Source organism: Pseudophryne corroboree, chromosome 2, assembly GCF_028390025.1.
Source record: "Pseudophryne corroboree isolate aPseCor3 chromosome 2, aPseCor3.hap2, whole genome shotgun sequence".
Classification (NCBI taxonomy): Eukaryota; Metazoa; Chordata; class Amphibia; order Anura; family Myobatrachidae; genus Pseudophryne; species Pseudophryne corroboree.
Genome location: NC_086445.1, coordinates 638,284,152 through 638,310,852, shown reverse-complemented (window position 1 = coordinate 638,310,852; position 26,701 = coordinate 638,284,152). Strand labels below are relative to the sequence as shown.

At 47.4% G+C, this 26,701-nt stretch overlaps 1 protein-coding gene across 2 annotated transcripts in view; it reads right to left on the bottom strand.

Annotated features, from left to right (window-relative positions):
- The window catches only part of LOC135041525 (cadherin EGF LAG seven-pass G-type receptor 2-like), a 407,444-nt gene that overhangs the window by 27,917 nt on the left and 352,826 nt on the right, over positions 1–26,701 (bottom strand). Inside the window, exon 32 of one of the 2 annotated variants that reach the window (XM_063954943.1) lies at positions 48–133. In XM_063954943.1, the coding sequence (XP_063811013.1) occupies positions 48–133 (86 nt within the window). The remainder of the gene's footprint in view (positions 1–47; positions 134–26,701) is intronic. The other variant, XM_063954944.1, reaches the window with a different exon arrangement.

Below are 26,701 nucleotides of genomic sequence, written 5' to 3'. Positions count from 1 at the left end.
GCGGTAAGAACACAAATAGAAGAAAGTGATGGAAAGGAGGGTGTAACCTTCATGGTCCTTGGCTTCTATGAATATACCATTGTGATCATTTAACTCCGGGAGAGCCTGTCCATCCTTAAGCCCAGCTTCATCTCTAAGGATGAAACAAATAATTAATATAGCACATACTAATAAACATGAGCAAGTAACAGACAGATCACAGTATAAAAAAAAATTACATTAATTTCACACTTAAACCTAAAATTTGAGAACTATAAATACTGATTTTAAAGTGCAAAGTAGAGAGTTGTGCACACAATATCTGGAGACAGCAGCAGAGAAGACATAAGAAATGTTTATATAGTGACACAGGACCATTTTCAGGATTGTTAGCAAACCAAAAAAGCACACTAATGGGCAAAACCATTTGCACTGCAGGTGGGGCAGATATAACATGTGCAGAGAGAGTTCGATTTGGGTGGTTTCTGTTCAAACTGAAATCTAAATTGCAGTGTAAAAATAAAGCAGTCAGCATTTACCCTGCGCAGAAACAATATAACCCACCCACATCTAACTCTCTCTGATACCAAAATCCCTTGGTATGATTTACTAAAATAGTACCAGTAAAGTGTAACGGTCCATACACACTTAACGATAAAATGAGCGACGTCGCTCATTTCCCCCCTCCCTGAGCGACGTCGCTCATTTTATCATCAAGTGTGTATGCCGCCAGCGACGACCGATGCGCGGCCCCGCGGGTCGGCAACGATCGTCGCTGTAGGTAGGGCATGCATGCAGGATCTGGACTGTCGTCTACGACCTGCATGCAGGGCTGCCGGAGGCGTGACGTCACTGAGCGATATGAGCTGTCATATCGCTCAGTGTGTACAGTCGGCCGCCGACCGGCCGGCCCGGGAGGGGGAAACATTAGACGATGTCGCTACCAGAAAGTAAATAAAGTAGGCAGTGTATAACTTATCAGTTTAGTTTTTATCTCCTCCACCCCCAACCTTGATTACAATGTACCACAAGGAACTCAAAGAACATGAGAAACAATATAGTGATCGCATGCTTCAATATATAAAGTGACAGCATACCAGGGTTGAATTTTTTTTTAACTGCTTATTATTATAATACTGTGAAACATTACTATGTATTAGAAACCTTGATAAACCAGGTTTTAAAGCTTTCTAACATTAACACTCCAAAGTTATTAGGCTTTGATAGGATTTATTTTACATATTTCAATAAAACAATTGTTTTGCTTCTTATTACTCCTATTACTGTACACCTGAATACATGTAGATAGACTAAACATATTAAAACATACAAAGTACACTCAGAGGCATTGCAATAGGACTGAAGGTTTAGAATTGAAATAAACATGAAGGAGATTAAACCATTAGATGTTTCTATGTGTATTGCGTCATTCATGTGTTGGCGTTGTTTACCCTTGAAGATTAAGATTGTTAGTTGTGATTTTCTCCTGTCCTACAGAATTGTTAGGGGTGGAGGTCAGATTTACTACCTCTCAGATCTGGGTCACCCTCCCAACGCGCAAATTTACTGCATTGATTCAGCTCACTCACATGAAGACCAAAAGCAGGGACGGATTGGCATGCCGGGACCACCGCTTGGCTGGTCCTTTAGACCCCTTAGCCGGCCACTTCACAGTGCCAGCCAGGCCAGCTCTCACACTGCCGGCTGGAAGCTGCTAAGCCAGGAGAAGAAGCTCCGGCACTTGGTACAGGGGACTCAGCAGGTGGCTTGGTTGCACGGGACTCAGCAGGGGGCGGAGCTACACAGAACTCCGGAGTCAGGCCCAGGCCAGCATTGCTGCTGTTGTCAGGGAGGGAAATGAGAAACTGATGCTAATCTATGGCCAGCCCAACCAGTGAGAGTGCACTCTGCTGGTTTTAAGGTACAGTGCTATAAGAGGGAGTGGAGGAAAACGTGTGAGTCTGTGTGTGTAGGTCTTACATGTGTGGTGTGCGACTCCCATGTGTGTGTGTTTGTGTAACTTGCATGAGAGCTTCTCTGTGTGTGTGTGTTTGTGAGACTTGCATGTGGTGTGTGTGTGTGTGTGTGTGTGTGTGTGTGTGTGTGTGTGTGTGTGTGTGTGTGTAAATTGCATGTGAGCTGTTTGTGTGTGTTTATGAGACTTGCATGTGGGCTTCTGTGTGTGGCATGCTTGCCTACCGGGAGGCTTCTGTTTTTTGGCTCCCACTGCCCCGCAAATTACACTACAGTACACGGATTCCCACTGTGTCCCCCCCCATGACAGAGAGCTGGGAGGAGTCACTGAGGACGCTGCTGGTGCTCCTGGAAGAGCTCCGTGCATCACCTCTGTTGGTGTAGTTCCCACTTGTGGAGGAGCAATATCAGTGCTGCTGCTCGCCCTGCTGGCAACGATCTGGTCTGGACCTGGAGCACCTACAGCTCAGCTTCCTGGAACTGGACGTGATCACTCAGAGGAGTGGCAAGGAGAACCAGCAGTAACGCGTCAAGCAGGCGAGACCCAGGCAGCACCCACCTACCCCTTCTCGGGACAGCACAGGCACCAGGGGTATCCCGGCAGCATTGCTGGCTTTCAGTACTGGGCCTGGATAGAGGCGACCCCGGCCGCCTCGCAATTAGCCCGGCATACATGCTCCTCTTTTTACCTTTCAGTCAATTGCTGGGTTGCACATATCCTCCTCTCTACTTCACTGTCCGCACAGTCACTCGCACACTTATCCGCACAGTAAGCCCGTATAGTAATACATAGAGCTATCCCCTTACATATAAATGCTGTAATTGGAGTCTAGAGACAAGAGAATGAGGTGCGTGCTGGAAGCATATATACAGAAGCCACATGATCACTTCTACATGTACTGTCATTCCATTGTACATTCAGGATCAGTATGAGTTACCTATGGCCGAGATGCCGGCCGACATTATACAGACGCCGACATCCCGGTCACCAGGATGCCGGCAGAGTGGAGAGCGCTAGTAAGCCCCTTGTGGGCACGGTGGCTCGCCACAGACTATACTCTCCTTCTATGGGTGTCGTGGACACCCACAGAGGGAGAAAATTCTGTGTCGCTGGCATTCCGGCGCCAGTATTGTACAGCTATGTGGGATCCCGGCTTCAGTATTGATTGTCGGGATCCCGTGCAGCGGTATGTTAATCGCATACCGTACACACTGCCTGCATGACATGTGTAGTTTCTTTACTTCCTGAAAGGGTATTACTTTTTGTGTATTACCCTCTATATTGCAAACCACTTTTTATGTAGCATAAAGGCGCAGTAAAGGATTTAAAGAAGACTGCAACTGCGTCCAACTCAGAATCATGCCCTATGAGGAGGGATCCTGCCCCCTTGACAGATTCCACCCCCTCAACAGACCCTGCCCCCATTAGGGCTGCTTCTATCCCAATCCACACCTGACCACAAGCAAAAATAATGTGGAATAATACCAGGGGCATTCAATTATAATAGGCTCTTTTTTTAAAAAAAAAGTCATGACACTGCCTGTAGTCACAGCATCATTTAAAAAAAAAGCAGTGTTTTTTAGTTTTTTAAGAATTGGTTTAAACCAGCCAACCCTGCTGCATACTAAAGTGCAAAGAAAAAGGTGCTAATCTGAGATCAGATGAGTGCTTCATGTCTTCACAACTGCTTAGAATTCAGCGTATGGAAAGGGGCACCCGTCAAGGATGCCCTCTATCACCGCTACTATTTAATTTAGCCCTTGATCCACTGCTTCGAACATTGCAGGATTGGCCAGCCTTTCGGGGTATAAGAGTGGGCGGCCAGGAAATTAAGTTATCAGCCTTTGCCGATGATATCCTTCTTTATAGATCTGACCCCGAGCACTCCCTTCATCTTATTTTAGTGCAAAATGTGTTTATTGAAAAACAATGGCAATAACAAACGGTTAACATACAGACAGTCATGATAGAGAGTAGTGTTGCAATACAACTGGAGGCCTGTTTAACTCCCATGGCCGTTAACAGAAAAGCATGCATGAATGTTTTATAACAGCACAGCACATGGACAGATATAGTTCGATAGCAAACACATCATGTTAACCGTATTAGTTCAAAGCAAAAAACAAGATAAAGAAGAAGAAGAAAGGAAAGAAACAGAGAGAGAGAGGCAGAGAAGAAGAGGAAGGGGAAAAGGGTAAGAACTAGCATCAGAGTCGGAATCAGAATCAGAGTCACCTGGTCCAAAGCGCGAGTCTCCCGCTCACCACAGGATGGAAAGCAGTACGTTGAGGTGAAGAAGCATCTAAGAGGACATGGAAGAACTGGAAGCAAGGGTGGACCTGAAGGTCGGGAATCTTTGAAAAGTAGCCATCGAGCCCACGTATCCCTGAAGGATGAATAGCCCCCCTCAGCGGACGTCATTATATCATCTAAGTCCATATAAAGGTCTACTCTAGTCAACCAATCTCTAACAGTTGGAGGAGAGGAGGATCGCCAACGGACAGGAATCACCGCTTTGGCGGCATTGTTAAGATGGCATAATAGGGAATGTTTATAGCTCGAGACGGGTCTGGACGAGTAGTGAAACAGCCAAAACAGAGGATCTGTCGGTACCGCTTCCCCCGTAATTTCAGCAGAAAGCGAGAGTATCTCCTGCCAGTAGGGCTGGAGCAAGGGGCACGACCACCATATATGGAGCGGGTTCCCTGGGCCAGAAGAGCAGCGCCAACAGGTGTCTGGGAGACCAAGACCCATTTTAGAAAGAATGTCAGGGCATCTATACCACCGAGAGATCAATTTGTACTGGGTCTCCACTACCAGTGTACTAGGGGAGCAAGCATGAGCCAGTTTGAATATTTTCTTCCATACGTCTCCCCCAAGGTCCCGGCCGAGATTTTTGTCCCACGTCTCAGTAAAGGATGGGAGGGATGAGCTGGAGTCTGTCAGTAGAAGGTTGTATATCAAGGAGATAGAATGGAGCGGGGGGGACGGGCCGTCGCAGAGGCGTTCAAACGGTGTAAGGGTTGAGGGCCTGCCTCCAGGGAACCCCTGGGATACCAAGAAATGGCGAACTTGCAGATAGCGCCAAAAATCTCTGGGCGGTAAGTGCTATTTCTCCTGTAAATCCGAAAAGGAGATAACCCCACCCCCGTCCATCAGCTGCCCGACCCTACAGAGTCCCAAATCAAACCAATGCTGGAAGGCCCGCACGTCCGTACCAGGGAGAAATCTTTCATTAAATAGAAAAGACATGTAGGAGGAAGTCGGCGAGGAAAAAGAGGGGGATTTTCTAATCGCCTACCAACACGCCAAAGTAGGGCCCACCGTGGGATGGGAAATGGCAGGGAGGGTGTGCAACCACGGAACAACGGTAATAGGCGAAGGGAGCGCCTGGCTCTCGACCTGCACCCACTGTTTTGACGGGGCAGCTCTAGACCACCATAGAATCCTTTGGAGGTGGCATGCTCGGTAGTAACCTTGTATGTCTGGCAGGCGAAGGCCACCTTTGTCTCTCTGCCTAACCATCGTAGAGAATATCAAGTGGGGCCTCTTACCTCCCCAGATTAATTCTCTAAATAGCTGTTGAACCTCTTTAAACCAAGTGGAAGGGATTTTGATCTGCAGGGTCTGCAATAGATATAAGATTTTAGGGAGGGAATTCATCTTGAGAATACCCATTCTGCCTAGCCAAGCGAAAGACTTGGAAGTCCAGGACTGGAGATCCACACGAAGCTTAGTTAGGAGAGGAGTGAAGTTGGCGTCGAAAAGACGTGAAAGATCCCTGGTAATGGTAGTCCCTAAGTATTTTAGTTGAGAGGTGTGTCAGGTAAAGGGAAGTGCCGCTTTAAGACCGGATACCATGGTAAGTGGGGCAGTAAGATTCAGGGACACTGATTTCGAGTAATTTATTTTAAAGTTAGAGAGCTCGCCAAAGAGCCCGAACTCGACCATTAGGTTAGGCAGGGAAACTATAGGGTTCGTGATTGTAGCCAGTAAGTCGTCGGCGAAGAGGGCAAGCTTATATTCAGTGTCCTGGAGCCTGATCCCAGAAATATTTGGATTCAGCCTGATCACCCTAGCTAGGGCCTCCATACAGAGAATGAAAATCATGGGGGACAGAGGCCAGCCCTGCCTAGTTCCATTGTTAATATTAAACGATCTGGATAAGGAACCGTTAATCATGATTCTAGCCGAAGGGGAGGTGTAAAGGGCCAGGACGCGGTGTAAACAGGTCGGACCCAGTCCCATGTGCCTCAGCACCCCAGCCATAAAGCCCCAGTCAATTCTGTCAAACGCTTTTTCAGCGTCAGTGGATAGTAGGATTGCCGGGGAATCTTGTAGGGAGACGTAGTGTATAAGAGCAATGATCTTAGACGTGTTGTCCTTCGCCTCACGGCCAGGGACAAACCCCACTTGGTCACTGTGTATAAGGGAGGGTAGGAGGGACTTGAGCCTATTAGCTAGGAGTTTGGCGAAGAGTTTGACGTCAACATTGAGAAGGGATATAGGCCGGTAGCTGGGGCACAGGGAGGGGTCCTTGCCGTCCTTAGGGATGACCGTGATATGGGCCTCAAGAGACTGCTTAGAAAAGGGATTAGTATCGGAGACTGTATTGAATGCGTCTAAAAGTAGAGGGAACAGTTTATCCCTAAAGGCTTTATAGTAATTGATGGTGAAACCATCAGGGCCAGGACTCTTCCCAGAAGGAGTGGATTTAATAGCTTCATCAAGTTCTAGGGAACTAAAGGGTCTCTCCGACTCCTCCCCGGAGAGTTTAGGGAAGCCAATCTTCGTAAGGTAAGCGTCTACGTCGCGTGACCTATCGCCATTCGAATCGGAAGAGGGGAGATTGTATAGGGAGGTGTAGTACGAACAGAACGTCTCCGCAATTTTATCCGTGTCATGGAGAGAGTGCCCATGTGTGTCTTTTATGGAGGGGATGAACGAGAGCGCCCTCTGATTACGTAAAGCCCGGGCAAACATTTTACCCGGCTTGTTGCCCCATCGGTAATACCGATTACGACACTTCCGAAAGGAGAATTTCACTTTATCCAACAGTAATTTATTCAGGGACGAACGGGCAGCGACCAGATCTACATAAGTGTCAGGGGAGAGAGTGGCCTTATGGGTAGTTTCCAGGTTTTCAATTTGCCGCAAAAGTCCCTCAATTTGGCCCAAACGTTGTTTCTTTAGGTAGGAGCCCAATTGAATGCACTGTCCCCGGATTACACATTTATGAGCCTCCCATTTCGTCAAGTCAGAAATCTCAGGATTGGCGTTACACTCAATATACATATTAATGGCATCCTCGAGTTGGGCTTTACAGTACGGGTCGTGTAATAGGGACTCGTTAAAACGCCACGAGCGTCGCTGGGCAGGAGAAGGACCGATGACAATGTCCAGTCTGACCGGTGCATGATCTGATCAGACCATGTTGTCTGGCCTATGGAGGCATCGCAGGCCAGGGGTAAGTGCCTGTGGTCAAGAAGAATATAATCCAGTCTAGAGTATGAGCGATGGGGAACTGAATAATATGTGTAATCCCAGTCGGATGGGTGGAATATGCGCCAGTCGGACAGCTGATGGAGGTGAAGGAGGCGCCGCACCCTCCCGGACGAGCGGTGATGCACTAACGTGGGCTTGGAGGAGGTGTCTAGGGTGTGGTCGAGGGCCCAGTTGAAGTCACCTCCCACAATCAGGATCCCCTGTTTCAACGCTTCGACCCTGTCCAGAACAGCCTCGAGGAAGGCAGGTTGACCCTGGTTAGGGGCATATATGTTAACAATTGTAAAAGTCGTATTAAAAATAGAGCATATAAGTAAGAGGCATCTCCCCTCCTCCAATCTGTGGACCACCACGTTGGTGATAGGTAAATGTTTAGCAAAACGGATGGCCACCCCCTTAGACTTAGAGTGGGAGTAATTACAATAATATGAGGTGGGAAAGAACCTATTCCTGATATGAGGTGCAGAGGGGGAGTGTCGGAAATGAGTCTCCTGCACAAGGACAATATCAGCCCTCTCCGCATGAAACGAGCGGAGAGCGCCAGACCTCTTCTCAGGGACATTTAAGCCCCTGGCGTTTATGGAGAGTATCCTAAGTGAAGAAGCCATGTGTCGGGGAAATAAGGGGCCTCAAAGATCTCAGGCTGTGGATCAGATGAAGAGAGGGAGAAAAGGAAGGATAGTACAAAAGAGATAAAAGAAGAAAGAGGAATGTCCAGGAACAAGAAAGAAAAGAAGCGACGTACCAGAGTAGGTCAGACAGTAAGATACTGCAGCCGGACAGGAGAGGGGCCGTAAGCGTGCCCCTGTCTCGGGAAAACCATAGCGGTAGGGGGTACAGAAGGGGGCCGCAGCCCCGCCATCCTAAAAACAATCATTTCAAGTGGAACATAAGCAATGAAGATAACCGGTGTTGGTTGAGCAATGCAGGAACAATAACGTGAAGAATAACAGTAACAGTAATACTAATGTTAATAACGGCAATAATGGTAAGGGTCCTTTCAGGGGATAGAAGGAGAGAGAGGGAGAGAGAAAAAAAAATTGGAGGGGGAAGAGACGGGGTTTCAAGGGGCATAAAAGAGGACCACAACTGCGTTAAGTGCACACGTAAGAATAAGGAACGGGGTCTTAATGCAGAGTTGTACTTGACAGCTACGCCATGGTACAAATATGAGATACAGGGCATTGGTGGTGTCAAGTCGTCTAAGGTGACTGAGGGGAGGGGGAGGAAAAGGAGGAAAAAAAAAAAAGGGGGGGGGAACATAAAATGAATCAAGAGTCACGAGGCAGAATCAACAGAGAAGCTAAGCAAATGAGTCTCATATGGGAGTCCATCTGCAAACCCGACAAAAAGATTGTCAAAATCAGAGCTCGAAAAGGGCTAGCAAGGCCCTCCAGCTGGATTCTCTTCAGGTGGCATCCATCGATTGGGGGGGATCTTCACCTTTGGATTTCCTCTTCAGATTCTGGACCTTGTGCCACCTCTCTCTTCTGGATGGATTGGCAGAGGCCAGGGGGGGGGGAGAGTAAAAGCTCGCCAATCAGGGAGGGAAATATCCCCCAGTCCCAAGGCAGTGCAAAATCCAGGTAAATCCACTAGGGATTGGAGAGAGAGGACCCTACCAGCATGGGAGACTTGTAAGGAGAACGGAAAACCCCATCTGTACTTCAGGTCGTGTTTGCGTAGCGTTTCTGTCAAAGGCTTCAACAACCTCCGCTGTTGGAGCGTACGCCAGGAGAGATTTTGGAAGATCTGGATACGAGTACCGTTGAAGTCAACTCCTTCCAAATCTCGTACCTTGCAAAGAACCTCCTCTTTCTGTGAGAAATAATGGAGTCTGCAGATGACGTCCCTCGGACGATCAGAAGCTGGTCCTTTCGGTCTGAGGGCTCTATGAGCCCGGTCGAATTCAATCGAGTCAGAGAAGTCCAGGCCCAGGATTTCGCCGAATATTTTGGTCAGGTCGTCAACAAGGCCGGAAGGAGGAACCTCTTCAGGGAGGCCCCGGACTCTAATATTGTTTCGACGACCTCTGTTGTCCAGGTCGTCCAATTTATTCTGCATCAGTTCCATGTCCGATCTCTGTTGGGCGACTGTGTCACGAAGCTGGAGCAATTGGTCCTCTACTGTGTCCCTTTCCTCCTCCAAAGAGACAACTCTGGTTCCCAGATGTTTTATGTCGGATTGTACCGACGAGATCTGGGTTTGGATAGAGTCCTGAAGTCGGCATTCAAGAGCTTGCATGTCTTGTTTGGAAGGGAGGGAGCGAACGTGAGACAAAATTTCACCAATTTCACCACGCAATTGGGTCATCTGGGCCCGGAGATCTCCAGTCGTGGGAGAGGAAGCCATCGTGGGCGGGGTAATACCCGTATCAGGCACAGTAGGAGGGGGGTCCGGGACCAGCGGTATGGATAAGTAGGAGCGGAGATTCGATTGAGACGGGGTACTACGTGTAGACCGGGCGGATTTTCCCTGTTGATTCTTCTTGCCTCTGGCCATCAGAAGAGGGTGAATGAAAGGACCATCTCAAAAGGGCAACACCATATTTTTATAAGGATGGCGGGGGATACATTCCCCCACTAATCAGACAGCATGGCCGGTGGAGAGCAGCTGCATTCACATCCCGTCAGCGAACACGGGGCAGGCACCCGGGAATTTGTAAATGGGGAACAGACCAGCAATAAAACACACCTTTATCGGAGATGGAGCGTCGGAGCAGCGCAGGAGTCGCTGCGTAGTATCTTGCAGAAGTACCCAGGTAATGAGGGGTGCATGCAGATAGGAAGTGCGGAACCTCTACCAATTCCCCAGAAGCAGGAGCCAATCGGAGAGAAGCGGTCAGCCAGGCAGCAGGGGTATGCCGACGCTGCAGGCCAGTATTATAGCATCCACAGGCTGGGGTGGGGTATCTGTGGGCCAAACTGGAGGCTCAGCCTGTCCTCCATGTCAGTGTGTTGTCTGCGGCGGGGTTGGCCGGGAAATCGAGGCTGCGGCTGAAGGAGTGATGGTGGGCCTCAAACCGCGGTCCCGTCGCGGGACCGTAGGCAGCAGGAGAGGGCAGTCAGGTCACAGGGGGTTAGGGGGGGGGAGAGTTCCTTACCGCACCGTCAACGATCCGCAACAGTGACAGTGCGGCTCCCGTCTCCCTCCGTTGCAGGCCCCTCCCCTTCATCTTATTTTAGAAAAAATCCAATTATTTGGCCACATTTCGGATTTTAGCATTAACATGGACAAATCTAAAGCGTTACTGTTGTATGACAATACTACATGTCCGCATTGGACTTCACATTTCCCATTACACTGGGTATCAACATACATCTCGTATTTACGCATTATGGTGCCACGGTATATGTCAGAAATGTACAAACTCAATGTGAGCAAAGCTATACGTACTCTAACTGATGATATTAAGGGATGGGAACGCTTGCCGCTGTCATACTTGGGCAGGGCTAATCTACTTAAAATGGTGGCTCTCCCGTGCATATTATACCCATTACAAACGCTCCCTGTATTGTTGACTAAAACGGATGCGCAATTGATTAATAAACTTATCAGAACCTTTATATGGACGCATTGCTTTGCGTAAGCTTGTCCAACCTAAATCCAATGGAGGGATCAATTTCCCCGATGTGGTAGTTTATAATCAGGCTGCGCTTTTGAGACATTTGAGGGATTGGCTAAAAAGCTCTGTTTACACGAATACATTTCTGGAACAAAACTTTTTAACAAACGTAGACTTAACGTGTTTCCTCCACCAACATGATCTGGAAATTCCGGACCATATTAAGTCGAACCCGCTTTTGTGGTCTACCAGGAGAATATGGCACATCTTGCGCAACAATGCGAAATTGAATCAATATCATTCCTTACATCTACCTTTAATCAAAAACCCTGAGTTCTTGGACGGCATGGCTGCTCACCCCTTTACTGTGTGGAGGGAGGCTGGTATAACATCAATTCGATCATTGGTATCTGTGGATGACCACCGCCTGTTAACTTTTTCTGAGGTATCTACGAAACACGCTATGGTTACCCCGTCTCCCCTTCCATTTTTGCAAACACGATTTTATGACAGACATGTTCTTACGCATTTTGCGGAAGGGGATTGGACTAACTCCCTAGACAGCCTCTTATTGCACCCTGCACCTAGTCATAAAGCCATATCTATACATTATACATTTCTAAGAACAATATTAGATCATGCTACCATAGCAGGCGGCATGTCCAAATGGTTGACTCACTTTCGTGGTCTGACTATACCCATGATGGAAAAAGCCCTGTTATACTCCCGAAAGGTCCTGTCTGCGAGTATGTACACCAAATTATTTCTAAATGTATATCATAATACTTATTTATCCCCATTACGGCGTTTCCATAAGGGAACGTCGGAAACACACTCGTGCCCAAAATGCCACCAGAGTGAGTCAGATACCTATCATTGTTTATGGGCATGTCCAATTGTGCAATATTTCTGTCACCTCATTAGAAGATACGCAGAAGCTAAACTAATAACTTGTGTGCCATTTACCCCCGAATGGGCGATTTTGGGTATCATTGATCCTACTCTCCGAATGCCATCGGAATGTAAAAAACTATTGATAGCCCTCAGTGCAGCGGGGAAAAAGATGATACTACAAGGTTGGATAGTCAGCACGCCTCCACAGATACCTTTATTTTATTTATTTTTTTAAACTCTTTATTTATACCAGGAGAGACAAAAAGGTAGACAACACAGATGTAGTTGTACAATAAAGGGTGAAAATCAGTCTCCATGGATATTTTTTTGTTCAAACAGTTTTGATCGCTTTTAACAAACAAACAAAAATGTCACCTGTGCGGGGACCATATGGATAAAAGAAAAACAGAAAAGAAAAACAGGGAAGGGGAAAGAGAGAGGAAAAGGGGGGAGCGGGAAGAAAAAGAAGAGGGGCAGATGCGGAACATAGAACAGAGCCGATCTATGCCATGAGGGGGAAAGAACATCAAGTGCTTCTAAAAATAGTGTATACTCATACAAAATAGATATAAACACTCTAGCTGGACATCACTTAACAACAAATAAGGAGCATGGAGGGCAGGACGGCGTCCGGAGGGAGGGTCCAGGTACAGCATGGCTAGGAATTCAGAGGACGGGAACAAAAGAACGGTTTGAGCATCAAATTGGGGGTGACATCATAAGCAACCAGGGGCCCCAAGCTAGTTCAAATTTGTGGGGACAATCATGTAGATAATAAGTGATCTTTTCCATATTAGCAACAAACCAAATATAATTATTCAAAGCTGGGATAGTGGGAGCAGCGGAGGACTTCCAATTTTTAGCAATTAATGATGTAGCAGCCAACAATATATGGGAAAATAGTTTATTCAAAAGAGGATCAAGATCTGGATGTGGACGGGCCAATAAAAACATCCACAGGTCCAGTTCGAGCGTCAAACCAGATAGGGAGTTCAGTATATCGAGTACCCTATTCCAGAAGTGAACATTACGTGGACAGGTCCACCAAATATGGAAGAGAGTTCCACGTTGACCGCATCCCCGCCAACAAACCGGGGTGGCAAAAGGGAACATCCTAGATAATTTGTCCGGGGTGTAATACCACCGATAATATAGTTTATAGGATGTCTCCTTAAGTCGGGTAGAGATAGAGCTTTTAGCGATACCCTCCCGTACTTCCTCCCAACAGGCATCGTCTGGTGGGGGACCTAGGTCTCTTTCCCACTCCCGCTCATGGCGAGTCTGCGGCCCCGAGGAAACTCCAACCAACATAGAGTAGATCAACGAGATTAACCCTCTACGTATGGGTTTTGTCGTACATAGAGACTCAAAAGAGGTAAGATTCCGCAAAGCGTCAGCTTGGGGCAAGGAGAGAAGAAAGTGACGGAGCTGAAAGTATTAAAAAAAGGGAGGGGATAGCGAGGAAAACTTACATTTGATATCATCTATTGACATCCAATGGCCCTGAAGAGAGATATCATGCACCACATGGATCCCGGCACTAAACCAGGGTGTGAACCGATAGGGTGAAACCCCAGCTGGAAAATCAGGGTTGTCCCAGAGGGGTGTGAGAAGGGAGCATGAGGAGGACAGATTATATTTTGTGAGAGATTTATGCCAAATAGAGAGATGGAATTTAAGAGAAGGAGAGGAGTTCGTTAGGGTAAGCTGATATGGTTTGCCCAGACCCCACAGCGAAGCCAAGGAGTGAAATCCCAAAGAAAGAGCTGCAAAGTCCACCCAGGCAATAGAGCCACGGGGCGCAAAGGAGGCCACCATTTGACTTAAATGGCTGGCGAAGTAATAAAATGTAACATCGGGAAATCCTCGGCCTCCCTCCAAGCGAGGGAGCTGGAGCACAGTAAAGGCTATCCGTGGGGGTTTGTCGTTCCAGACAAACTTCACGAATGAGGCCTGGGCATCCCTAAGAACCCCCTCCGGAACCCTCACAGGTAGAGTTTGGAAAAGGTAGAGAAGTTGTGGCAAGACTGTCATTTTGAGAGCAATAATCCTACCCAGCCAGGATATAATATGTGATCTCCATCTTGCCAAATCAGATTTAATCTTGGTCAACAGTTGCGGGAAATTTTCAGAGTACAGGGAATTATAGTGAGAAGTGATATAAACACCAAGATATTTAATCTTAGTGGTCTGCCATCGAAGGTCATAGGAGGACTGCAGGGAGCGTTTGAGATCTACAGGTACATGTAATAACATAGCTTCGGATTTAATGAAGTTTATTTTATAGCCCGACAGGGAACCATATTCCTCTATAATCTGATATAGGGCAGGGAGAGAAGACTGCGGTTGAGTAAGAGACAACAATACATCGTCTGCAAAGAGCAAAATCTTAGACTCCTGCGAGCCCACCTTCACTCCCCTAATTCCGTCAGAGTTTCTTATCATAGCGGCCAGGGGTTCAATGACCATGGCAAACACCAGGGGGGAGAGATGACACCCCTGTCTCGTGCCATTGGATAGTGGGAAGGGAGGGGATAATATTCCGTTAGTGAGGACCTTAGCTATAGGGGCGGAGTAGAGGGCAGAGACTCCTGTCAAAAATTCCGCTGATATCCCAAACGCCTGTAGTGTCTGAAATAGGAAAGGCCATGAAATACGTTCGAACGCCTTTTCGGCGTCGAGAGAAAGGATAATGGATGGGGTCTGTCTGCAATTCAACAATTGAATAAGGTCGATCGCTCTCCTAGTGTTGTCCCTGGCCTGACGCCCAGGGATGAAACCCACCTGGTCATAATGTAGCAGGCCCGGGAGCACACCATTGAGGCGAGTAGCCAAAATTTTGGCATAGAGTTTGATATCCAAATTCAATAGGGATATCGGCCGATAGTTAGCGCAATTTCGAGGATCTCTGCCCTCTTTGTGGATAACTATAACCCTGGCCTCCAGCATATTACTCGGGAATGGGGTGCCATGAAGTACCTGAGGTGGGGGACCAAAATGGAGGCAAATTTTTTATAGTAAGAAGCCGTAAAGCCATCAGGACCCGAAGCTTTCGAAGATTTGAGATTCCTCAGAACGGCAGCTATTTCTTCATCAGTTATATCCTTATTCAACTCCGAAGAGTCAAATTCAGATAGCCGAGGGAGATTAGCCCGATGTAAGAATTCTGATATAAAGGCATCTGCGGGACCGGGGCCTGAGTCAGCTGGGTTTAGATTATAGAGCTTAGTATAATAGTCTCGGAACACCCTGTTTATACCCTCTGGGACATATGTAACCCCACCAGACTCGGTGTGCACCGCCAGAATATTATTCCGTGACCGCTGTGCTCTAAGGCGGGATGCCAGGATTCTATCGGCTTTGTCACCCTTCTCGTAGAAGGTCTGATTAAGCCTCTAGAGAGTCTTCGCCGTACGCTCCGACATAGATAGCGAGATCGCAGACTGCGCTTCCAGTAAGGACTCTAAATTGGAAGGGGTAGGGGAGAGTTTATGTTGACGTTCAAGGGTCTGAAGTTTAGTGGAAAGGGAAAGGAAGCTAGCTTCCTGGGACTTTTTAAACCTGGATGCCTGACTAATCAAATGGCCACGTAAAACAGCCTTATGTGCCTCCCATAGGGTAATAGGTGAAGTCCGAGAGGTTGTTAAGTAGAAAATAATCAGTGAGGCAGCATTTAATCTGGTTAGTATCTTCCTGGCTATGCAATAGGGAATCATGCAACTGCCAAGAGGTAGAGGGGGGGCAACAGAATGGAGATCAACCGTGATCGGACAGTGGTCGGACCATATCATAGGGAGTATACCAGTAGATTTAAGTTTAGAGGACAGGTCCCGGCTGAGTAGGATCATGTCTATCCTAGAATAGGATTTATGTACAGAGGAAAAAAAAGTATAGTCTCTAGTCAGGGGTTCAGTTAGTCTGAAAGAGTCAAATAGTAACTGGAGTTTCAAAAGGTCTAGCAGGGCAAGATATCCCAAGGACGAGCGTGTAGGGGTAGAAGAACGAGGAGAGAGAGGGGAGGATCTATCCAACGAAGCGTCAAGCACTTCGTTAAAATCTCCTGCCACTATGACTTCCCCTCTACAGAGTCTAGTCAAATGCACATTCAGCCTTCTAAAGAATGCGGCCTGATTCTGGTTCGGTGCATAGACATTCACAAGGGTACATAGGATGTCATTTAGTTTCCCAATAAGAATGAGCCATCTACCTGATTTATCTACATGACTGTCCACCAATTCAAACGTAAGGTGGGCCGCTATCAAGATGGAGACTCCCCTTTTCTTGCATGTAGCATCACATGCATGAAAAGTAAGAGGGTAGGCTTTAGATTTTAAATCAGGGTGGAGGGATTTCTTAAAATGAGAATTTACTTACCGATAATTCTATTTCTCGTAGTCCGTAGTGGATGCTGGGGACTCCGTCAGGACCATGGGGATTAGCGGCTCCGCAGGAGACAGGGCACAAAAGTAAAAGCTTTAGGATCAGGTGGTGTGCACTGGCTCCTCCCCCTATGACCCTCCTCCAAGCCTCAGTTAGGATACTGTGCCCGGACGAGCGTACACAATAAGGAAGGATTTCGAATCCCGGGTAAGACTCATACCAGCCACACCAATCACACTGTACAACCTGTGATCTGAACCCAGTTAACAGCATGATAACAGCGGAGCCTCTGAAAAGATGGCTCACAACAATAATAACCCGATTTTTGTAACAATAACTATGTACAAGTATTGCAGACAATCCGCACTTGGGATGGGCGCCCAGCATCCACTACGGACTACGAGAAATAGAATTATCGGTAAGTAAATTCTTATTTTCTCTGACGTCCTAAGTGGATGCTGGGGACTCCGTCAGGACCATGGGGATTATACCAAAGCTCCCAAACGGGCGGGAGAGTGCGGATGACTCTGCAGCACCGAGTGAGAGAACTCCAGGTCCTCCTCAGCCAGGGTGTGCCCCTGACCAAGTAGCAGCTCGGCAAAGTTGTAAAGCCGAGACCCCTCGGGCAGCCGCCCAAGATGAGCCCACCTTCCTTGTGGAATGGGCATTTACATATTTTGGCTGTGGCAGGCCTGCCACAGAATGTGCAAGCTGAATTGTACTACACATCCAACTAGCAATCGTCTGCTTAGAAGCAAGAGCACCCAGTTTGTTGGGTGCATACAGGATAACAGCAAGTCAGTTTTCCTGACTCCAGCCGTCCTGGAAACCTATATTTTCAGGGCCCTGACAACATCTAGCAACTTGGAGTCCTCCAAGTCCCTAGTAGCCGCAGGTACCACAATAAGCTGGTTCAGGTGAAACGCTGACACCACCTTAGGGAGAAACTGGGGACGAGTCCGCAGCTCTGCCCTGTCCGAATGGACAATCAGATATGGGCTTTTGTGAGGCAAAGCCGCCAATTCTGACACTCGCCTGGCCGAGGCCAGGGCCAACATCATGGTCACTTTCCATGTGAAATATTTCAAATCCACAGATTTGAGCGGTTTAAACCAATGTGATTTGAGGAATCCCAGAACTACGTTGAGATCCCACAGTGCCACTGGAGGCACAAAAGGGGGTTGTATATGCAGTACTCCCTTGACAAACTTCTGGACTTCAGGAACTGAAGCCAATTCTTTCTGGAAGAAAATCGACAGGGCCGAAATTTGAACCTTAATGGACCCCAATTTGAGGCCCATAGACACTCCTGTTTGCAGGAAATGCAGGAATCGACCGAGTTGAAATTTCTTCGTGGGGCCTTCCTGGCCTCACACCACGCAACATATTTTCGCCACATGTGGTGATAATGTTGTGCGGTCACCTCCTTCCTGGCTTTGACCAGGGTAGGAATGACCTCTTCCGGAATGCCTTTTTCCCTTAGGATCCGGCGTTCAACCGCCATGCCGTCAAACGCAGCCGCGGTAAGTCTTGGAACAGACATGGTACTTGCTGAAGCAAGTCCCTTCTTAGCGGCAGAGGCCATGAGTCCTCTGTGAGCATCTCTTGAAGTTCCGGGTACCAAGTCCTTCTTGGCCAATCCGGAGCCACGAGTATAGTTCTTACTCCTCTACGTCTTATAATTCTCAGTACCTTAGGTATGAGAAGCAGAGGAGGGAACACATACACCGACTGGTACACCCACGGTGTTACCAGAACGTCCACAGCTATTGCCTTAGGGTCTCTTGACCTGGCGCAATACCTGTCCAGTTTTTTGTTCAGGCGGGACGCCATCATGTCCACCTTTGGTCTTTCCCAACGGTTCACAATCATGTGGAAGACTTCCCGATGAAGTCCCCACTCTCCCGGGTGGAGGTCGTGCTGAGGAAGTCTGCTTCCCAGTTGTCCACTCCCGGTATGAACACTGCTGACAGTGCTAACACATGATTTTCCGCCCAGCGAAGAATCCTTGCAGTTTCTGCCATTGCCCTCCTGCTTCTTGTGCCGCCCAGTCTGTTTACGTGGGCGACTGCCGTGATGTTGTCCCACTGGATCAATACCGGCTGACCTTGAAGCAGAGGTCTTGCTAAGCTTAGAGCATTGTAAATTGCTCTTAGCTCCAGTATATTTATGTGGAGAGAAGTCTCCAGACTTGATCACACTCCCTGGAAATTTTTTCCTTGTGTGACTGCTCCCCAGCCTTTCAGGCTGGCATCCGTGGTCACCAGGACCCAGTCCTGAATGCCGAATCTGTGGCCCTTTAGTAGATGAGCACTCTGCAGCCACCACAGAAGAGACACCCTTGTCCTTGGAGACAGGGTTATCCGCTGATGCATCTGAAGATGCGATCCGGACCATTTTTCCAGCAGATCCCACTGAAAAGTTCTTGCGTGAAATCTGCCGAATGGAATCGCTTCGTAAGAAGCCACCATTTTTCCCAGGACCCTTGTGCAATGATGCACTGACACTTTTCCTGGTTTTAGGAGGTTCCTGACTAGCTCGGATAACTCCCTGGCTTTCTCCTCCGGGAGAAACACCTTTTTCTGGACTGTGTCCAGAATCATCCCTAGGAACAGCAGACGTGTCGTCGGAGACAGCTGCGATTTTGGAATATTTAGAATCCACCCGTGCTGTCGTAGAACTACTTGAGATAGTGCTACTCCGACCTCCAACTGTTCTCTGGACCTTGCCCTTATCAGGAGATCGTCCAAGTAAGGGATAATTAAGACGCCTTTTCTTTGAAGAAGAATCATCATTTCGGCCATTACCTTGGTAAAGACCCGGGGTGCCGTGGACAATCCAAACGGCAGCGTCTGAAACTGATAGTGACAGTTTTGTACCACGAACCTGAGGTACCCTTGGTGAGAAGGGCAAATTGGGACATGGAGGTAAGCATCCTTGATGTCCAGGGACACCATATAGTTCCCTTCTTCCTGGTTCGCTATCACTGCTCTGAGTGACTCCATCTTGATTTGAACCTTTGTATGTAAGTGTTCAAATATTTCAGATTTAGAATAGGTCTCACCGAGCCGTCTGGCTTCAGTACCACAATATAGTGTGGAATAATACCCCTTTCCTTGTTGTAGGAGGGGTACTTTGATTATCACCTGCTGGGAATACAGCTTGTGAATTGTTTCCAATACTGCCTCCCTGTCGGAGGGAGACGTTGGTAAAGCAGACTTCAGGAACCTGCGAGGGGGAGACGTCTCGAATTTCCAATCTGTACCCCTAGGATACTACTTGTAGGATCCAGGGGTCCACTTGCGAGTGAGCCCTGCGCGCTGAAACTCTTGAGACGACCCCCCACCGCAGCTGAGTCCGCTTGTACAGCCCCAGCGTCATGCTGAGGACTTGGCAAAAGCGGTGGAGGACTTCTGTTCCTGGGAATGGGCTGCCTGCTGCAGTCTTCTTCCCTTTCCTCTATCCCTGGGCAGATATGACTGGCCTTTTGCCTGCTTGCCCTTATGGGGACGAAAGGACTGAGGCTGAAAAGACGGTGTCTTTTTCTGCTGAGATGTGACTTGGGGTAAAAAAGGTGGATTTTCCAGCTGTTGCCGTGGCCACCAGGTCCGATGGACCGACCCCAAATAACTCCTCCCCTTTATACGGCAATACTTCCATGTGCCGTTTGGAATCTGCATCACCTGACCACTGTCGTGTCCATAAACATCTTCTGGCAGATATGGACATCGCACTTACTCTTGATGCCAGAGTGCAAATATCCCTCTGTGCATCTCGCATATATAGAAATGCATCCTTTAAATGCTCTATAGTCAATAAAATACTGTCCCTGTCAAGGGTATCAATATTTTCAGTCAGGGAATCCGACCAAGCCACCCCAGCGCTGCACACCCAGGCTGAGGCGATCGCTGGTCGCAGTATAACACCAGTATGTGTGTATATACTTTTTAGGATATTTTCCAGCCTCCTATCAGCTGGCTCCTTGAGGGCGGCCGTATCTGGAGACGGTAACGCCACTTGTTTTGATAAGCGTGTGAGCGCCTTATCCACCCTAAGGGGTGTTTCCCAACGCGCCCTAACTTCTGGCGGGAAAGGGTATAACGCCAATAATTTTCTATCGGGGAAAACCCACGTATCATCACACACTTCATTTAATTTATCTGATTCAGGAAAAACTACAGGTAGTTTTTTCACACCCCACATAATACCTTCTTTTGTGGTACTTGTAGTATCAGAAATATGTAACACCTCCTTCATTGCCCTTAAAATGTAACGTGTGGCCCAAATGGAAAATACGTTTGTTTCTTCACCGTCGACACTGGAGTCAGTGTCCGTGTCTGTGTCGACCGACTGAGGTAAATGGGCGTTTTAAAGCCCCTGACGGTGTTTGAGACGCCTGGACAGGTACTAATTGGTTTGCCGGCCGTCTCATGTCGTCAACCGACCTTGCAGGGTGTTGACATTATCACGTAATTCCCTAAATAAGCCATCCATTCCGGTGTCGACTCCCTAGAGAGTGACATCACCATTACAGGCAATTGCTCCGCCTCCTCACCAACATCGTCCTCATACATGTCGACACACACGTACCGACACACAGCACACACACAGGGAATGCTCTGATAGAGGACAGGACCCCACTAGCCCTTTGGGGAGACAGAGGGAGAGTTTGCCAGCACACACCAAAACGCTATAATTATACAGGGACAACCTTTATATAAGTGTTTTTCCCTTATAGCATCTTAATATATATAATCATATCGCCAAATAAGTGCCCCCCCCTCTCTGTTTTAACCCTGTTTCTGTAGTGCAGTGCAGGGGAGAGCCTGGGAGCCTTCCCACCAGCATTTCTGTGAGGGAAAATGGCGCTGTGTGCTGAGGAGAATAGGCTCCGCCCCCTTTTCGGCGGGCTTCTTCTCCCGTTTTTCTGAGACCTGGCAGGGGTTAAATACATCCATATAGCCCCAGGGGCTATATGTGATGTATCTTTTAGCCAGTATAGGTATTTCATTGCTGCCCAGGGCGCCCCCCCCCAGCGCCCTGCACCCTCAGTGACCGCTGGTGTGAAGTGTGCTGACAACAATGGCGCACAGCTGCAGTGCGCTACCTCATGAAGACTGAAAAGTCTTCTGCCGCCGGTTTCTGGACCTCTTCACTCTTCGGCATCTGCAAGGGGGTCGGCGGCGCGGCTCTGGGACCGGACTCCATGGCTGTGTTCGATCCCTCTGGAGCTAATGGTGTCCAGTAGCCTAAGAAGCCAATCCATCCTGCACGCAGGTGAGTTCACTTCTTCTCCCCTAAGTCCCTCGTAGCAGTGAGCCTGTTGCCAGCAGGACTCACTGAAAATAAAAAACCTAACAAAACTTTTACTCTAAGCAGCTCTTTAGGAGAGCCACCTAGATTGCACCCTTCTCGGCCGGGCACAAAAATCTAACTGAGGCTTGGAGGAGGGTCATAGGGGGAGGAGCCAGTGCACACCACCTGATCCTAAAGCTTTTACTTTTGTGCCCTGTCTCCTGCGGAGCCGCTAATCCCCATGGTCCTGACGGAGTCCCCAGCATCCACTTAGGACGTCAGAGAAAGTGGGTTTCTTGTAGGAAAACTAAATCGCCCTTGGCTTGTTTAAGGGAGAGAAAAAGCTTGGTGCGTTTGTGAGGGCTGTTCAAACCTTTAACATTATGGGAATAGATTCTAAGAGCCATGACCAGCGAGTTTTTTGGAACGCCTCACCGCCTCCCTCCAGACACCGCAGCCCTGTAACAAACCAAAGCAAAAACATTGTGAATACCCATGGCAATCGGCGGACATTCCTACACATCTGAACAAGAAGAAAAAGAGAACACAGGAACAGGGGAAACAAGACACGGGGAAAGTAGGGAAGAGGGGAAGATTGGAGACCAGAAAGAACTACATCTGGCCTAGCGTGCCGGTCAGGGGACAATAGAAAGGGGTCTCTAAGTGACAACAACCGGGCTCAGGTATAAGACCCAACTATGGGGACGCGGCCTGGCCGGGCCAGGTGCATCAAGGGCAGCGGACACTTACCATGTTACCTATGTTAAGGGGATAAGAGAGTAAACCACATTTCCTAAATCCCACTACCATACAGGGCAACTAGTAAGATGATATTGACCATCCAAAACTGAAATAGATAGTAACATAGTATCTGAGGTTGAAAAAAGACAATTGTCCATCGAGTTCAACCTATTTGTGGTCTCCTATGCATGATGATTTGACTAAAATTTCTGACTGATGCTGCTGTCAGCCGTTGCATTTTATCCCTATTTATAGTAACTATAATGCATGACTATGCACCATACCCCTGGATATCCATTAGGAATTTATCTAACCCATTTTTAAAGGTGTTGACAGATTCCGCCATTACAACTCCCTCAGGCAAGGAATTCCAAACACGTATTGGGGTATATTTACTAAGCTCCCGATTTTGACCGAGATGACGTTTTTTCTTCAAAGTGTCATCTCGGGAATTTACTAAGCAAAAATCTCGGCAGTGATGAGGGCATTCGTAATATTTTGGAAGTCCTAGGAAAAAATTACAAATCAATACACCATTGGTCAAATACGCCTGCAATTTGGTAGAAATCGGTAATTTACTAAAAAGTGAAAATCACAAACACTGCCGACAAAAGCCAAACACTGCCGTGCTGAATACAATTCGTGAAAAAGTGCTAAAAATAAACAGACCTGCTTTTTTTCCCAGTGTTTGGATAGGCATGCACGGATCCATGAGATCCGTGCATGTTTTTCAGTGGGAAGGGGTGGGAAAGTGTTAAATTTTTTTTTTTAAATGCGTGGGGTCCCCCCTCCTAAGCAAAACCAGCCTCGGGCTCTTTGAGCCGGCCCTGGTTCCAAAACCAATGGTGGGAACTTTGTGGTTAGCGGTGAAGTTACTTTCGGTCAACCGCTGACCACAAAGTTCCCACCATTGGTTACAATGGAGCGCATAGGCGCTGCATTGTAACACTGCCGTGTGCTGCCTGTCATACAGTACAGGAGCACACAGCCAATCAGGAGGATGCCACAACGTGGCGTTCCCTGATTGGCTGATGGAACCGTCTTAGACATAAGTCAGAGGGGGTTCCTGGCATTCGGGGTTCCTGGCATTCGGGGAAAGGGGTCCCATGTGAAAACAGTGCGAGGTCGGGTGTCCGTTTTGTTATTTTGCAAAGTACCTGGATTACAAATGGATTAAAAGAGGAGCCATCTACCCTGGATTTTGTGAGTATCATTTTTTCAACAGGTACCCCATGGATTCTACATGGAGAAGAGGACCGACCCTCGTGTGAACATAGGTAAGTATGTGTATATGGAGGTGTGGATGTATGTATTAAAGTTTTACTTTCAAGGTGTGTGTCTTATGTTTTTATTGGGGTATTTTTTTAGTAGTAGTACTACAGGTACCAGCGGGCCCGGTTTCCCACCGCATGCTGGTACTTGTGGTTCTCCAAGTACCAGCTTGCGGGGGAGGCTTGCTGGGACTTGTAGTACTGCTACTAAAAACAATATTCATTTTTTGTCAAAAGGGCTATCAGCCTCCCATCCGCAGCCCTTGGATGGGGGGACAGCCTCGGGCTTCACTCCTGGCCCTTGGGTGGCTGGAGGGGGGGACCCCTTGATTGAAGGGGTCCCCACTCCTCCAGGGTACCCCGGCCAGGGGAGACTAGTTGGTTATGTAATGCCAGGGACCTAGATAAAAGTGTCCCCCGGCTGTGGCATTATGTATCTGGCTAGTGGAGCCCGGTGCTGGTTTCAGAAATACGGGGGACCCCTACGCTTTTTGTCCCCCGTGTTTTTGGAACCAGGACCAGGCGCAGAGCTGGTTGTTTAAATATGGGGGAACCCCTGACATTTTTCCCCCCATATTTTTACAACCAGGACCGGCTCAAAGAGCCCGAGGCTGGTTTGGCTTAGGAGGGGGGACCCCACGCAATTTTTTTATTTTATTTTAACACTGATTTCAATTTTTAAAAAGGTGCACAATGAAGCCCAGCACGGATCTCTCAGATCCGGCCGAGATTCATTGTATTAAAGTCGGCAGTGTTTTACAAGTCACTCACGTAAAACACTGCAAAAAAAAACGAATGACATCGACATCGGTAAATCCGAAAATGCAGAATACGACAACTTAGTAAATTAGTCGTAATAAATTAAAAAAGTTGCAACTTTACACTTTCGATGTCATTCGTGATTGAACTTTGACCTCAGACGGGAAAATACGAATTTTAGTAAATATACCCCATTGTCCTTACCGTGAAAAAGCCTTTACGCCGTATTGTGCGGAATCTCCACTCCTCTAACCAGAGGGAGTGTCCACGAGTCCTCTGTGTTGATCTAACCAAAAACAGGTCCCGCGCAAGATCTGTGTATTGTCCCCTTATATATTTGTAGATGTTGATCATATCCCCTCTTAGTCTCCGCTTTTCCAGTGTAAACATGCCTAGTCTTTCAAGCCTTTCCTTGTATTCCATCGTCTCCATGCCCTTAATTAGTTTGGTCGCCCTCCTCTGAACCTTTTCTAGCTCCAGGATATCCTTTTTGTAGTACGGTGCCCAGAATTGGACAGAGTATTCAAGGTGTGGCCTCACTAGTGATTTATATAACGGGAGTATAATACTCTCGTCCCTAGCATCAATACCCCGTTTTATGCATGCTAATATCTTATTAGCCTTCTTTGCTGCAGTCCTACTTTGGGTACTACTGCTTAGTTTGCTATCTATGAGGACACCTAAGTCCTTTTCCAGTACAGAATCCCCTAATTTTACCCCATTTAGTAGGTAGGTGTAATTTTTGTTCTTCTTACCATAGTGCATTACCTTACACTTGTCTGTGTTGAAGCGCATTCTCCATTTCGCTGCCCATGCTTCTAATTTAACTAAGTCGTTCTGAAGAGACTCGGCATCCTCCTCTGTATTTACAGCCTTACACAATTTGGTATCATCTGCAAAAATTGACACCATGCTTTCTAGACCTTCTGTTAGGTCGTTAATGAAAATATTGAACAATAGCGGTCCTAATACTGAGCCTTGCAGCACACCACTTAGCACTTCAGTCCAAGTTGAAAAAGATCCATTAACCACAACGCGCTGCTCCCTATTATCTAACCAGTTTTTGACCCAAGTGCATATTGTGCTTCCTAGCCCTGATTCTTGTAGCTTGTAGATAAGTCTCATGTGTGGTACAGTACCGAACGCTTTGGCAAAGTCTAAAAAGATTACATCCACGTCTTTACCCTGATCTAGGTTTGCGCTTACTGTTTCATAAAAGCCAAGTAAGTTGGTTTGACAGGATCTGTCCTTCATAAACCCATGTTGATTTCTTTTAATGACCTTATTGACTTCAAGGAACTTCTGAATACTATCTCTTAGAATACCTTTCAATACTTTCCCCACTATAGATGTAAGACTAACTGGTCTATAATTACCTGGTTCAGCTTTACTTCCCTTTTTGAATATAGGCACTACTTCCGCTATACGCCAGTCTTTGGGAACCATACCTGATATAACTGAATCCTTAAAGATCAAATATAGCGGTTTTGCCAGTTCAGAGTGAAGCTCCATTAGAACCCTTGGGTGAATACTAGTGATGTGCACCGGACATTTTTCGGGTTTTGTGTTTTGGTTTTGGATTCGGTTCCGCGGCCGTGTTTTGGATTCGGACGCGTTTTGGCAAAACCTCACCGAAATTTTTTTGACGGATTCGGGTGTGTTTTGGATTCGGGTGTTTTTTTCAAAAAACCCTACAAAACAGCTTAAATCATAGAATTTGGGGGTCATTTTGATCCCATAGTATTATTAACCTCAATAACCATAATTTCCACTAATTTCCAGTCTATTCTGAACACCTCACACCTCACAATGGCCCTCATTCCGAGTTGTTCGCAGAGAATCATCGCATCGCAAATGGGCATAAATCAACTAAACGCGCATGCGCAAAAGTGGAAATACGCATGCGCGAGCATAGCAATACGACACTTGTGCAGAAATACTACAAAGAAAACTGCTCGTTACACAGAAACGAAAACGGGGAGTGGCGAAGGCGTGACAGGGGCGCGACTTCGCAATCTGACGACATGGGCGTGAAAGTGGGCGTCCTAGTGTGGGAGTATGCAACTAGCAGTAGGCGTGTTTTTGCAGAAATGCGTTTTCGATGTTAAATTTAACATACCAATGCCTCGCAATCTTGACGCAGCAGCCGAGTAGGTCTGCAGTTACTCTGCATTTGCGAATTAGTGTTACAAGTGTGTCTGCAATAATTAGCAGTTAATTGGAGATGCCATTCATCTGTTGTCCAATTACTTGCTAAACATTGCTCTGCTGAAGTACTGCAAACAGCAATTGTGTGGACACATTACATGTTTATTCTAAGCACCTATAAATCTGTCA